General features: G+C 40.7%; 1 protein-coding gene across 1 annotated transcript in view; it reads right to left on the reverse strand.

The window, feature by feature from the left end:
- Positions 1-259: 259 nt before the first annotated feature.
- The window catches only part of lrfn5a (leucine rich repeat and fibronectin type III domain containing 5a), a 34,482-nt gene continuing 19,395 nt past the window's right edge, over positions 260-15,346 (reverse strand). The window contains 3 exon segments of the mRNA XM_034135342.1: positions 260-1,742; positions 1,744-2,148; positions 2,807-3,080. Coding sequence (XP_033991233.1) covers positions 1,236-1,742; positions 1,744-2,148; positions 2,807-3,080 — 1,186 coding nt within the window. The 3' untranslated portion in view covers positions 260-1,235.

The following is a 15,346-nucleotide window of genomic DNA, read 5'->3' on the forward strand; positions in this document are numbered from 1 at the left end:
TACGCATCAAATCACAGAAAAGAGAAATGAAAATGGGAAACTTCAAGGGTTTTGATTAGAAACTACCACCCGTCTGTTGTGATTTGGGGAAATTGTTTGTTCCGATTGAAATGGTGCAATAATGAGAGGAACAGTTGATGGCACAAACATTGATGAAAGATGAAGAGTGACTGTGACATCCCATTAATGTTGTGTTTGAATGGAAATATGGAACAATTAAATACAATTTCAACCGGTATAAAAACATACTTTTCACGTGTCCAGTTTTCATTTTATCCCTTTTTATTTTACACAACATAACAACACAGTACATGTTGTCTTTTTCTGTACAGAAGCTTTCCGGGAGCTCGTGACCAACACAGGCTGTATATACCAATGTCAGTGAAAAGCTCACAGGGTTTTCATGTTACCTTTTTTTTTGTATTCTTCCCTTTAAAAAATATCAATTTCACAAGAGGCAAAGTCTTCATCTGTTCGTCACAGTTTGTGTCTGTGTCTATCTCGAGAAAGGTCTGTACTCCTCGGTAGGTAAGAAAGGCTATGTGTGAAATCTCTTCCTTTTCCGTCCCCTCGGTCCTAATCCCCTCGCTCAGGATCCTCTTAAATCCGGTTGTGTCATCTGTCTGTTGCAAAAGAAGGCACCGACTGCTATTCTCTTGCCACGGTATAGACACACTTCTTGTGTGCGTGTGAACGTGAGAATGGTGTGCTTTGCAGTTCTTGTATAGTTTTTTATTCCTCTTTTTTTTTCCTGTAGTAAATCCCTTTTCGTGGTATTTTCAGATAAGGTGAATGTGAATCGGGAAAATGACGTGGCGAGCGCATTGTCTTGTTTTTGTTTTGTGCTATAAAGTGGAACCGACGAGATTCAAAGACGCTATGAGACAAGGCGAGCTACACCCCCGCCGACCGGAAAACAGACAGGAATCTTTCAAAGTGAATAAAAAACCTGTAAACTGAGATTTGTGGTGAAAAGAGTATGAAAATAATAATAAAAAAAACAGAACAGGCAGAAAACAGAAAAAGCTCACCCAGAAACACACAACAAAAGGTTCCAACATGAACACAAACACACTGTACACACCTAAAACACACATCCTAAACAGCAACACACACACACACACACACACACACACACCTCTCAACAAATTCAAACTCACTCACCGACCCAAACCTCAGGCATACAAAAAATGGAAAAAAAAACTTTATTTGAATGGTTGCTGTCTCTCTCCAGTTCAAACGGTGCTCTCTAGGATCCAGTCCGAGTCGCACCGCCCTTTGTCCGATTCTCCGTCCCCGTCTTTGGGGAGTAGAATCCCGCTCATTGATTGGCTCCTTTTGTTCCGCATTATCCGCCCTATTTTGGGTGGTCCTGCTGCCCCCTGATGGGCGGGGTGAGTCTTTGAGCCTCCGTCACAGAGCGAGTTCCTCCTCCTCGCCCTGCTCCTCCCCAGCTCCTCCGCAGGGAGAGTCTGGTACTTGCTGGAGGCGGAGGCGCCACGGGGGGCCCGGCGCAGGATGGGGGTCTCACTGAACCGGATGGAGGGGACGGGGCTCGGTTTGGCCGGCAGGGTGGGGTAAGGCGAAGGGACGTAAGGAGGCGGGGTTTGGTTGAGAGAGGTGGAGTTGTTGCGGTTGGTGTTGAGGTTCTCCAGAGGGGTGGAGGGCAAGAGAACGGAGGAGGGGGTGGAGTATGGCGAGGGAGGAGGGCGAGGGGAGGGGGATGGTGGGTTTTCAGGGGGGGGCCGAGGTGCTGGAACCGCCCGGCTTTCCTGGAGCAGGTTTACGCTTCGGCTTGGGGAGGGTGCCGGTGGTGCCGTTGGGCGACGAGACCCCACCCTTGGCCTTCTCCTCACCCCCTTTCTCCCGGTCCTCGGCTCCGGCTGTCGGGCTCCTGGCCGCCCAGGACTGGCTGAGGACCGAGGTGGTGGTGGAGCAGTCGGGCAGGGAGGAGTCGGACGACTGAGTTATGGTATCCTTGCCCCCCCTCTTCTTTGAGCCTCCAGAGAGGTCGTCCAACCCGATGGAGCCGTGTTTGGAGGAGCTGGGGGTGACGGTGCATCCCTGAGACTGCTGCCCGTTGGTCTGAGAGTGAACGTTGGTCATCGACAAGGAGACGCCTTTACCGCTCTCACCGGGGTTACACACCTGAGGGAACAGAGGAGGAAAGCAATGAGGTGTTGATCCTTTTAGTTTCATTCTGAAATATGGACATATCAAGTTTTACGTATAGTTAAAAACACTTTAGTTTGTTATTACATGAATGAAATAAGCAGTGGGAGTTCTAGACCAACTCTCCTTGGGGTTCCATGCTGGGGCCAGGTATTTAACGAGAGGGGCATTTAATGCACGACAAACGGGACACAGACAGCGTTCAACTTTCATTCAAGAACATTTCTGGTTCAGTATAATGTCACAATATCAAGTCACGAGTCATAAGTAAAAAAGAAGAATAAAATGACTGGTGTCAGAAACTTGACAATTGAATTAGATTACATAATTGTAAAACAAAATACATTACTGTTAACTTGGCTCATGTCAGAGCGATCTTTGCTGCAACACTATCACAAATAGTATTATCATATACTTTTTCTTTCGGAGTGGGGCCACAGGGGGGGGGTCAAAGCTCATTGTTACACTGGCCCCTGTTGAGAGAAGTGATCTGCTTGTTAATAAGCAGCAGACCAGGCCGGCACAGCAGGCCACCACGTGACAACGCCACTCGCTCCTGTAATGAAAGTCTCTCTCCTCTCATTCTCTGTCCTTTCTGAGCAGAGGGGATTAATGGAGACAGACAGAGACCCACCTTGTAGCGTATCATCAGGATGATGATGAAGACGAGCACCGAGGCTACGATTATCCCTCCGATGATGATGATCATGGTGCCGCCGAGGAACTGAGACTGCATGAAATGACACCTCATGTACTCCGACTCGGTGGAGAACTGAACGCAGCCCACCACGCGCGTGGCCGTCAGGGAGGTGATGATGTCATCATAGATGGCCAGCACGCAGAGGTCGTACTGCGTCCCCGCCGCCAGGTTGTTGACCAGGAAGTTCTTGCTGGATGGGGGGATCATTCTGTGGTAAAACAGAGGGGTGGGGAGGGAGGGGGAGACAGGAAATAAAGACCTTTTCATTATTGTGTTTTTTCCATTATTTACCAATTCCTGCATATATCGTTAGGCAATGTGGACGTTAAAACAAACACAATAGAGTCATTGATTAACACAACTTAAAACATGACAGGGATAAGTAGGAGGAGATGGCATGTAAGAAAAGTATTGTTTGTTGTACAACTGATATCTTATGTTTTAGATTTGTCCCTACTTTTTCAGTGATGTAGTATTGTTTGATTGGGAATTCTTAAGGCCACAAGTAGTGCTATAATGGTTTGTGATGAACATTTGTTTAGAACATCTACACGGTCAGCATATGGACGGGGAATATGGAGTTCTACATCCACGGAATAGGGATTATGTTTGATTACGTCTTTTTATAAACAGCGGCAGACACAAACGTTGAGTCTTTGAGAGGATCAACAGCCCTTTGAGGAAGAACAATGTACAAATCACAATACGGAGATGAATCCACTGGAAAGTTAAGGTTTGGATTACCACTTGGACCAATCATGTTATTCCAATATGTTTATGTATATGTCATCTATAAGTAACAGATGTTGATGTTCCTCAACCAAAAACGTTTACATAAGGCTTTCAAGTGGTAAAGAACGAGCAGTTGTGTGTGTATGCTCTGGAACATTTCCAAGGCTTATATAATGTGTGAAGAAACTTAAAATACCAGAAAAGAGACAATGTAGTTACATTACATTATAAGTTGATATGTTGAACTTGTTAGCAAACAGTTGCTTATTCAAACAGCCAGCTAAAATATGTAGTAATATTAGCATTATTATTTCATTTGTGTTCGGTCCTCCTGATAAATATACTGTAGGTCCAATATTCCTTCTCCATTTATCTCTGCTTTGGTCTCCACCAACACCTGAGGCAAGTCTGGCTCCTTAACTTCTTATCCAGTGCTACCATCACATTTCTCTGGTGTTTTGTTCTGAGAAGGTAGCAGACAGATGTTATTTTGGAACTTGAAGTGAAAACAATCAGTTAGAAGAAAGTGAAGTTGCAGGCTCAAAAACAACGCTAAAAAAGCTAAGTAGGGTTATAATGCCTTTGTCACTTCTGAGGTCGCTTTCACTAACCTGCTTTAAAAAAGTCAAGGACACATTTATTTTCATTTGACTTTGCATAGATACATTATTGTGTAACGGTACGAGTACAGGCAGGACAACATTCTTTAGCATGTGATGATAGCAAACTCAAATTCCTTTTGTACCTTCTGCTTTGTTACTAAAGTTCTAAAACTATTATATATATATATATATATATATGATGTTATTATATCTATATAAATAAAATACTTCAAAGGGAATTAAGAATGGTAATTGTAAAGAATGAATGCACTCAGCTCTCCTGTGTGTAGCTAAGTGCTGAATCCTCAAAAACTAAAAAGTTATCAGCAGAACAGGACACTTAAGATGATTTATTATTGCACGGATCAGAAGAGGTGACCTTCCTTTCCCAAATCTTTCTTGCTAAGGTTTCACAATAAAACATACCGGGGTAATAGTTTTCAGCTTACAATGAAAAAAACCCAGATATTCTTGTCGACACTTCCGAAGGTACTTTGCCACTTTGACTGAAGTTGGTAATTCTTCACTGGACACATTGACTAGAGGATTTGCACATTTGTCCTTCAGTTTGGCTTAAAGGCCGTGTCAGCTTTCCTGGGTTTGCTCATTCAAATGCTAATGATATTCCTCAGTCAAAGCAAAGAGGGTGGCGAGTTCACAGCTCGCGGCCTTGTGTGCACCGAGAGGAGCAGAGTGCTGCTTCGGCCAGGTTAAGCATCTGGGTTTAAGCTGGAGTTAAGTGAAGGTTAGGAGATATGGTGAGCTTTAATGGTTAGCATTAAGAGCTAGGGAATACATGTAGGTAGCTAGGTCATTAGCGAGGCACAAGGCTGTAGAGTGTGTGTGTGTGTGTGTGTGTGAGCATCTATATGACCCTATGAATACTAATCGGACCATCTGAACGCCGGCTGACCATGAGTGTCCTCTTTGCTCCTCTTGATGTTTTCATCACTAGGGTGGTGAACCTTGGTCACACACACACACACACACACACACACACACACACACACACACACACACACACACACACACACACACACACACACACACACACACACACACTGGCTGGCTACTACAGGCTCTGATATAAGCAGCTACATACACATACACACACAGACAGAGATTCATTTCCCTATTATTGCCGTGGCCTTGGGCGTCATTTGTGTGTTTGGATGTGTGTGTGGTTGTGTGTCACATTAGCCAGCAAAGCATTTATATCTGTGAAATAATGTGTTTGTTTTTCATGCTTCGGCTTGGCCTGACTTTCATCATGTTTTTTTCTTGCAGGCTTTAACGCCGTCACGTTCTAACACAGATACCAATGTTAAGCACCTCATTAATACTGTATGTCTCTAGGATATAAAAGGCCTGACCCTTTTTCTTTTGGACAGTATAGGAGAGAGACTTCTGCCACTACTGTATATGTAAACAAGTGGAATTTTCTTTGGTTTTGGTTAACATTCATTTGTATCATTATCCTCAGTTAAATTCAAGTTTGATTTCAAAACTAAATGGCAACTCCACTGGTTGGAAACATAAGTCTAGTTGTGAAGAAGTCTACAAGAAAATGACTTTACTTGATTAATTGCCTCAGTAAATATTTTTCAATTGAATTACTGATCACAATTCATAGATTCAAGCTTTCTTTTGTACAGAAAGATGTTCATTTATAGATAGAATCGGAGGGATGGGAGTGGGGGGGGGTGGTGTTCGGTGACTTGCTCAAGGGCACCACGGCAGGGCCCAGTAGGTACCAGTCCACACTCCATATTTTAGGTCTGGTCGGGGACTTGAACCCGCGACTCTACGGCCACTGCCGGACGTAAACTATTGTAACACAATTATATATTATGGTTAATGTTATAAACAAGAATAATATGTATAGAGAGGCATGTAATGCTGTTTACAGGTTTATGTGTATAGAAAGTTGAATCATATTTATTATGTTTAAAGCAGCTGTCTTTGTGGATAGACAGTCACTTCAAGACTCCTTTCAAATCAGATGTGCTCCGAACTGATACAGGAATATCATGGGAAATGTCATGCCTTCAATATATTTGCCATAATTAACAACAATTGTCATGTTCAGGCTTATGTTTTTTATCCATGGACAATTTTAATTGGTTTACAAGGAAATTAGATTCTTCTTTAGTGAAATCAGTAAAAGATAATATATGTTAGATCAATCTTACGTCATCTGTATTAAAACAGTAAGAGGGCAAGTTAAAAAACAAAACTGTTTAATTTCAATAACAGTGCCCGTGTTTTGGTTAAAAGTCTATGAATGGGCCGCAATTATGCACCTTGCTCTATTGATTGTTTGCTACTTTGTCATGTATCTGCAGACATGAAAAACATTCTTAGAAACCTTCGCTGCCAAGAAACCATTAGCTACATGACTCCATCTGGACACATCCCAACTAGTTTCTAAACAACATCCATCCAACCAGACGCTCCGGCCAATGACGCTCACATTGCACAGTTGGTTTTCATAGTGAGCGTGTAAGCTGAGCTGTCGTCATTTATAATTCATACATACAAGGAACAATAGATATATAGATAATGTGTGTTTGGACCCTGTTTTGCTGAGTTCACAAATGCATTTGAATGCAAATCACAGTTTTTTGTTGTCTTACATACGATTATGTCTTGACTGTGCGAGCCGTCAGCATTGTGAACTCATCCAAACTGACTCATTCATTGTGGCTAATTTCTTTGTGTCAGAGCTGGATCTTGCTGACAGTATTTGAAGCCCTACAGTGGGCAGATGATTGCCTTGGCCGCGACTATTACACTAATCTATCTACTCTGCTCTGCCAAGCCCTCAGCCCAGGGCGCCTCTGAGTGTGTTAGCGTGTATTTGGTTCCGGGTTTCATTACGCTTTCATTACAAGAGAGAAAGTCTTCATGGTCCTCTATGAGTATGCATTTGTGTACTTACGTCTATGTGTCTGCAGTGTGTACATACATGTGTGTGTGTGAGAGTTCCATTACAGTTATCTTCTCCTCCCATGACTTCCTCTTCCCAGTGGCTGTCACTGTGTCTGGCTCTCTGCCAGCGCTCACCACAGATACAGCAATGCACGCTGGTAAATCCTACCGCGAACGGATGTGAGCGTGCACGTTAATCAACTCTAGCTTTCCTCACTCCAGCCGGAGACAAAGCCAGGAGGACAATGCGATCTCCATTAGCCGCTCTCATCTTTTTGTCTCCAGACAAATGATTGCCGCCGCGCACGGAACAGTGAACTATGATACCAGATTGTTCTATTTTCAGGCCATTTCACTTGATTAAATATTGGACAAAGGCTGCAGGCCACAAACACGCATTATTTCAGGAGAAGGAAGGGAGAAAAAAAGGCATCCAAAGCTATGAATCAACACACATGCTTCCAGGTCGGGCTGGAGCCGTGCGATAAGGCAGGGGGGGGGGGAGAATAACTGGGCTCCCATGGAACCAGAGCCCCGCAGGACGACATGTGACAGCCATGCTTTTCAATGATATTCAGCGACATGGGCTAGCTCATTAGTGGTTTCATGTAGCTGCGGGGGTATATTGTTTTTTGGATTTCATAATTGGATTGGAAGCTGTCCAGTTTTGTGTTTTTTTTTAGTTTTCTGACACGGCCTAGTCATTAGCAGCGCTCGTCTGTCAGCTATTTTATCTTAGTTTATCTCTTTAGATAAAGACGCTTATTAGTTCTAGCCACATTTGAGTCATCTGAAGTCTTCAGTACATTTTTGTGAAGGACAACTTATTTGTGCTTGTAGTCAAAAAGTCAAAAAGTTAATTTACTGTACATGTAATCCTGTGCCAAATTTCAACTTTTAAGTTATCAGATTGTATTGAACATTTCAGTCAATCTCCTTTTACATAAGACTGTATTGTTATTTTCAAGAATCTAAGAGCGTCCTCCTGACTGCTCATTAGTCAGTAGCACCTGCCCGAATCTGTGCCGCACATGATTCAAGGATAACGTTTTCTCAAATCAAATCAAACCCCAACACACTGAAAACAAAGCTGTTTCAGCTACTTTTTCTTGGTAAATAGAGAGAGGAGCATTACATTGTGCAAATGTGAGCTCATGTAGAATGCATACTCTTATAAGCAGTGTTTGAACAGAAAACATTGTAAAATGCACAGCAGTGTTCCAGAATGTGGGTCATAGATATCTGAAAGGAGGGTGTCCAATTATTTCAGAAAAGTGCTTCTGGCTAAAGCCTCCCCGTGCTACTGCAATGCGAACGAGTCGAAATGAAATAGCCCGGAACATGGAGACTTTGTCAGATCAGCCAAACAAAACAGCACACAGAAGCAGACATGTGTTTAAAAGAACTTTTCTTTACACTGCACTTTTTAAACATGTGTTATCCACACATTCCTATCCCTTTCTATTTTATAATGCATAAGATAAGGCTGTGTTGCACCAACAAGGAAGTCTTTTACAAATATGATTTAAACCATTAAATCATGTTGCAATAAACTTTGAAACTAGCCTAACATAAAAGATTACATTTAAATGTCTCTTTAAACATCAGTTTTGTTTTTAGAGGAAATCTAGATTAAATTAAATTCAGTTGCACTCATTTAAAAATGGTGTCCAGTATTAACTTAACTTCTTAACTTGAGGTGGTTTTACATTTTATTTTTAAATAGATTGAGACAAAAATAATCAAGTTCTTAAAGAACAGATACAACCTAACAGTGTTTTATGCTGCTAATAAATAGCTCTAAAGTGACCAGTTAATCACAGAAGCTAGTATCTTCATGTATTTAACCATACAATGTTCAAAACCTTTTCTTTAACCTGTTAAGCCCTGAGCCTGTTTTTCAGCTCTCAGGCTCGAAAATGACATTCCCAGAACAAATGACTATAACTTCACTTCTAAAAGGGTTAAATTAATAATCTTTTTTCTCAAAGTAATGATACACCTGTGAGTTGGATGTAGACAAGTCAGAATCAATATAGAATTTTTTATTTTAAAGTAAATTCATATTAAACATAGTAAAAAAATGTAAATTATAGTGTCCGTCCAAAAAAAAAACATTACTTATAGTGACTTATAGTGAATGATGGGATAGTAGACTACAAGCTTTAGGAATACAAACTATAACATATAATAAGTACCCTGTATCAAGATTGATGCAAAACAAGTGACATTTGACCTTTTTAGAGAGATTTAGAAAAGAAAACCCACTTCTGGGGTCATTTGGGTGCATTTTCCTTATCTCTGGCCCCCCTTGGTCGATTTTGATGATTGACACCTCTTTCTGACCGTTAGAGCCAATAGAATCGATGGGAAGTTCCTCAAATCCATCTAAACATTACCCATTGGTGAATGAGTGATGCGTAGCCAGAATGCCCAAAACCGGAAGCTGGGTTGTAGCTCTAATGGTGCTTATAACCAGGGGTGCACATAACTGGTACGCAGGTACGCATGCGCGGCAACAATCTGAAATGCGTAACGTCACTTGTGTCACAACGCGCCTTTGCGTACCTGATAGGTCATCAAAACAAAACACATATTTCGCCTACACATGTTTCTTGTCAACACTCAGTGGAGTAAATTATTAGACATGTCCAAAAAAAACAAAGACATTAAGCAGCCACTTTGCCGTTTCGCTCCCTGCTAAAATCTTCAGACTTTCTATGACTGATTGAACTGGGTGCTGGCCGTGCCGCGCAGGACATAACCGACGGACCTGTGAAGCTTCACAGGAGGCAGAGGCTTAGATCACTGGACGACAGAGTTGGTCGCCGTGTGCACAGACGGAGCTGCTGTTAACGTCGGTGTGTACAACAGAATTGTACCAAAACTACGTCAACTGGCTGCGGTGGGAGACTCCCCTGTGCACATTCTGTGCCCCGCGCACACACTGGAGAACTGCGCAAAATCAGCTGATCACAACGTTCACGCTCTGTGGTCAAGCTGCTGCAGTTTTATTTACAACAAAGTGGAGTAAAACACACAGCTGCAAACTTACTCAGGCTGTTAATGGAAGAGTTTGAAATCAGACAGAGGTGGAAGAAGTGTTACTCAAGTAAAATTAGAAAAGTATTATCATCAAAATCTAGTTAAAGTAGCGACAGTAAAAGTAGTCATTTTGCAGATTGGTCCATTTCATAATAATGTATATGATATGTTTTATAATTATTGATCATTAAAGTGTTTAAAAATTAGTTTGAATGGCTTTGTATACTGCAGGGTAGCTTGTGGATTTACTCCAGGTGGAACTAAAGTCTGATTTAACACTTGATTATATTTTCACATCATTCATCCACATCTGTAAAGTAACTAAAGGTATTAAATACATGTAGTGGAAGAAAAGTACATGATTTACCTCTGAACTGTAGTGGAGTAGAAGTACAAAGTAGCATAAAATAGAAATACTCAAGTAAACTACAAGTATCTTAAATTGTACCTAAGTACAGTACTTGAATAAGTGTACTTTGTTACTTCCCACCTCTGAAATCAGATATGACTTCAAGTCATGTGATCATTTCTTAGTATTTGATCCTTCAACTTGGCCTCAGGAAATGCAAGGACTTCACAGTTTTGGCAACAAGTTTTGGAGAAAGCAAATCGGAGGCTTACAAAGAGACAGGGAGGTGCATCTTCATCATCTTCATCATCTAGCATGCAAGAAGTGTAAATAGAGGACAGTGAAGGAGACACTGAGGAGGACAGTGAGGAAGACTGCACTTATTAACACCACGCTTCATGCGGGGTGAGTACCAAACGCTGTCTCCTGGTACTCATCTGAGTAACTCACTCAAAAAGTTATGTGCACACCTGCTTATAACAGCTAATTTGAAATCTTAGTTTTTTACAAAAATGGAAGGATGGATTATCATAAATAATTTCAAAGTGACACAGACACATTGGATTAACCTTCAGCAGCATTTTTATCGTTTTAATGCCATTGAACACAACTTTTGATCTTAACAACAGCAAAGGTAAGACAATGTCCCATTTTTGCTTCGTAAAGCTACGTTGTGTGATGTCTGGGTTCGCTTCCCCTGCCCCAGTTCTGATCGCACAGTGATGATACTAATACTCCTAGAATCTGTGGAATCTCAGCTTGCTAGCTGATATCTTGTTTGTGCAGATCCGATAAGTAATAAAGTATTTCTACCGTGAGTTCTGTGCTAAGTGCGTTAGAATCTTTTCGCTCAGGGCTCATTTTTACGCTTCTTGTGAGACTTGTGTTTTGTTTCGGAGAAAAAGGTTCGTATCGTCAGTTAGCTGAGTTTCTTCCCGTTAAGTGAGTATGACACATTAATAGGTTTTTAAATGCTAAGAAGCCCTGAGACACAGTTTTGTGAAAAAAAAGCCTGCAGGGCTTAACAGGTTAAGGAGGAAATTGTGTGTCAACGCTTATGTACTGTAAAGCCCTTTGAATTGTCTTTGTGTCTGAAATGTGCTATATAAATGAACCCTTACACGTCGTTCAAAATCCCACTAATGAATAGCATTTCTTTATTTTGTTTGTATTTGGATTAAATGAGCAACTCTTTATTGATTCAAATCTATTTAATTGTGGTTTACATTAATAAACTTTTTTTTTTTACATTTCCTTTCATGCGACAATGTACAATGCGCTTGATTTCTCACCTGGATTAAGTTATTGCAAACCTAAAGTTTTCCAAAACTCTGATGATTTATGTTGTATTAAATCAATCCATATTGGTACAACCCAACCTAAATGGCAACAAGTTACATATCTTTCCAATTCAACATAAATGTTTCCTTGTTAGCTCTCTCAACAATTAAACAACAACAACCCACTAAGGCGCATCAAACCAAGTTAAGCAACGAGTGGAGGATTAATGGTAGTTCGACTCCTTCCCCATTACTGTTGACCCCCGGGCTAATGTGGCTTACACAGCAGATGGCACCCTGCCATGCTAATAGATCTGAGGCTGAACATTGCAGAAGCTAACTTCTTATCTTCTTTTCACAGCGCGTAATGCCCCTGATGCCTGAGCTAATGGTTAACAAGCACCCACAGCTTGTAGTCAGAGGTGGAGAGGGATTAGAGCCCAGGCCAGGTGGGCTGTGCTAACACCTCCCCATCCATTTCTATTCATTAACCGTGTTCAAAGTCAGATAAAGTTAGCATTAGCCACACATTTTAATTAATGTAGCAATGGATTGGAACAATGGTTGGCAATAACTTCCAGAAGATCAGGATTATATTTCCCCACTAATTAACACTTGAAATGTGTATTCTAATCAAAGTCATAATATTACAGTTCCCACTTAAACACATTTTGTTGAGAGGAGCAGCAGTATCTTAAAACTGGCATTATTGTCACTTGCTCAAAATCCTCCTTAAAAGAACTGAAAGGAACAATTACTCTGCTCCTTTGTGTGGTAATAATATGTTTCTCTTCTCAATGAACAGAGATGGCAAGTTTTGTTTTCAAGGTTACATGCAAATTATAACTTTGAAATTAGATTCATGAATATAAGTGTGCTCAAGCATGGAATGAATCATAATAAATCAGTTGTTATTATGTGATATTTATTGGTGTTTCTTTGAGTCAGCCATTTATACTGAGTCAAATGTCCTTGTAAGTTTAGTCCATATTTAGTAATCCTATTTTTTTAATCAAATATGAGTTGACCAAAAGTCTGGGCATTTTAGTGTTACATTAAGAAAACCAGAAATAGTTTAATTTAATTTGGAGTTTATTCTTTTTTTAAGTCATTACTCTGTAAAGCACTTTGGGCTGCATCTAGCATGAAAGGTGCTATATAAATAAAGTGTATTTGTATTATTACATAACATTATCTAGACTTTAAAAGCAGCTTCTCAGTGTATCTAGACTTTGGTCTGATGTTATCAATGTAAGGAAAACTTCCAGACATGGACATGTTCTGATTTCTATTAACAACTAACACAATTCAGCAACTTTTCTTAGGCCTTATACTGTCTTTAAAACTATTTTAGAACAATGAGAGCTGTACAGACAATAACACTTTTTAAAACGTTAACTTAGTTGGAAAGTGACTCCGAGTGTTTCTGACTGTGCCCGTTGTGAGTTGTTGCCCTTGTCTTCATAAAGAGTGGTTTAGTTATGACGTATTCTTTTAGGCTGATCATGGAGGTTTGGATTTTGGAATATTTCAATAAGAAAAGCAGGACAATCTCCACACATTGACACCACTGTTGTGATTTTTGAAGTGTAAATGGAATCCTGAAAAGTACAAATATTTGTGTTGGCGCATCACCACCACTTATCTAAAGGCAGCTAATACTTGTTGTGATGACGTTATAGTCTCATTTAGTGAATTGTTAGCAACCGCCATTTTTAAGACACATAGAGGCTTTAGACATTGCTCACTCATTTCTGGGTTTTAGGACTCTTTTCTGCACCACTCTATTGTGCTCATCACAAGGAAGAGAAATGATCATTGAAGACATTACAGTCTATACAATCTTTACACTTCTTTGCATATATTTTGTGAAAAAGTAACATTTTGGTAATTGTTTCTTTTTGAAACTAAACTTGAGTGTTCATTTTTAGTGAACCACATTGCATGCTGATTCAGTAAGTGTTTAACTGTCTTAGTCATGCAAAATTGTCCATGACAGATATATCTAGTCATAGTTTTCCTCTACAGAATGATCACTGATGACCAGTCTGTTATGTTCTCTTGCAGAAGACGACGAGTTTTTCACTATGGTCAACTCTTAATTCCTACACTTAAGGAAACGGCTCACCTCTTAGTGAGATCTGGTTACTGCTGAGCTCAGTGCAAACTGCAGAGTACACGTCAACGTGCCGTGCAGCCGTCCCAGATGTGGGGAATACGTTTCAGCACCATCTGCAGACGGGTGTGGACCTCCATCTGCCGAGCTCAGCTCCATTCCTCCAATTCAGCTGAGTCATTTCGATTTATCTTAAATGCTGTGGTCAGCACTTTCCAAACTGCCGTTTTAGTTTTTTACATTTTTACTTTCTTTTTTGTTTTGAATCTCTTTATATCTTACTCGGGTAATTGCTAATATAAGTTTCCTGGCTTTCTTTCTTTTCTTACTACTTGACTTTCTTCCATCCTTTCTGTTAGTTCTCCCCTCTTATTTTTTAGTTCATTGCATTCTTACTTTTTCCACCCTTCCTCCTGTTATCACCCTTCATCTTACCAGTGTCTTTATTCTTTTAATATACACCTGCTTTTGTCCAATCTCGTTTTTATCCATTGATCCTCTTAAGTCTTCTTCTATGGTCCCTATTGCGCTCATTATTTCCTTTCCGCCAAACTCTTTTTGCTCCTTTTTTAATTCCTTCAGCCTCCTCTGTCCCTCCCTTCCACATGTCCACCCTTTCTTTTCCCCCATCCCTTTGAACACTCACATAAATCTTCTTTATGTTCTGATTATATCCTTCTTACCCTCCTTGCCTACTCCCTGCCTTTCCCCACTCTGTCTTCCCATCAGAATCATCCTTATTGCTGTGGAAGTTCCCTTTATATAACATGTCCCTGTTTGAAGCTCCTTTGACTACCTACGACAATAGCACTGTTACTGCGATAAGTTTATGGTCCTATAAAAACAGAATTGGAACATTACGGCGGGATAAAGGCGGTTGTTTTTTCACGCCTTAAGCACAGCTGAGCTAGGTGTTATACCTGGGCCGCAGGGACCATAGGCGGGGATAAACTACTTCCTGCTAAGGAGGGAGATAAAAGGGGAGAGTATGCCTTTTTAAAAACCTGGATTCACCTCCCATCCCCTGCTGTGTAGCCTCATACAAAAAGCTTGCCACACAATTTGCTTGATGTGTAGTTTTCTTGGCAAATGGCATCCAGCCCCTGTAGCTCGATGGATCTGCTGGAGTGGAAAACAGCCACTGAATTGACAACAGGCAGAGGACGAGGGTGGAGGGAGAATGGGTTTTTTAAGTGTTCTTAAGCTACTTAGTGAATGCCAAAGTGGAGTTTGTGCCTCTTAAAAAAAAAAAGATTGCCTTGGCTCTGAAAGATATATTGAAGCCTTTCATGTTTGTATACTCTGAGTGGTTGAAGTATATTCTACAGTACCGCAGCCTTAATACATTAGGGCTTGTGTTTATAGATAGATGTTGGTGTTTTTGACTCATCTTTAAACATCAGCTTAGCTTAGCTTTTA

Source organism: Trematomus bernacchii, unplaced genomic scaffold (genome assembly GCF_902827165.1).
Source record: "Trematomus bernacchii unplaced genomic scaffold, fTreBer1.1, whole genome shotgun sequence".
NCBI lineage: Eukaryota > Metazoa > Chordata > Actinopteri > Perciformes > Nototheniidae > Trematomus > Trematomus bernacchii.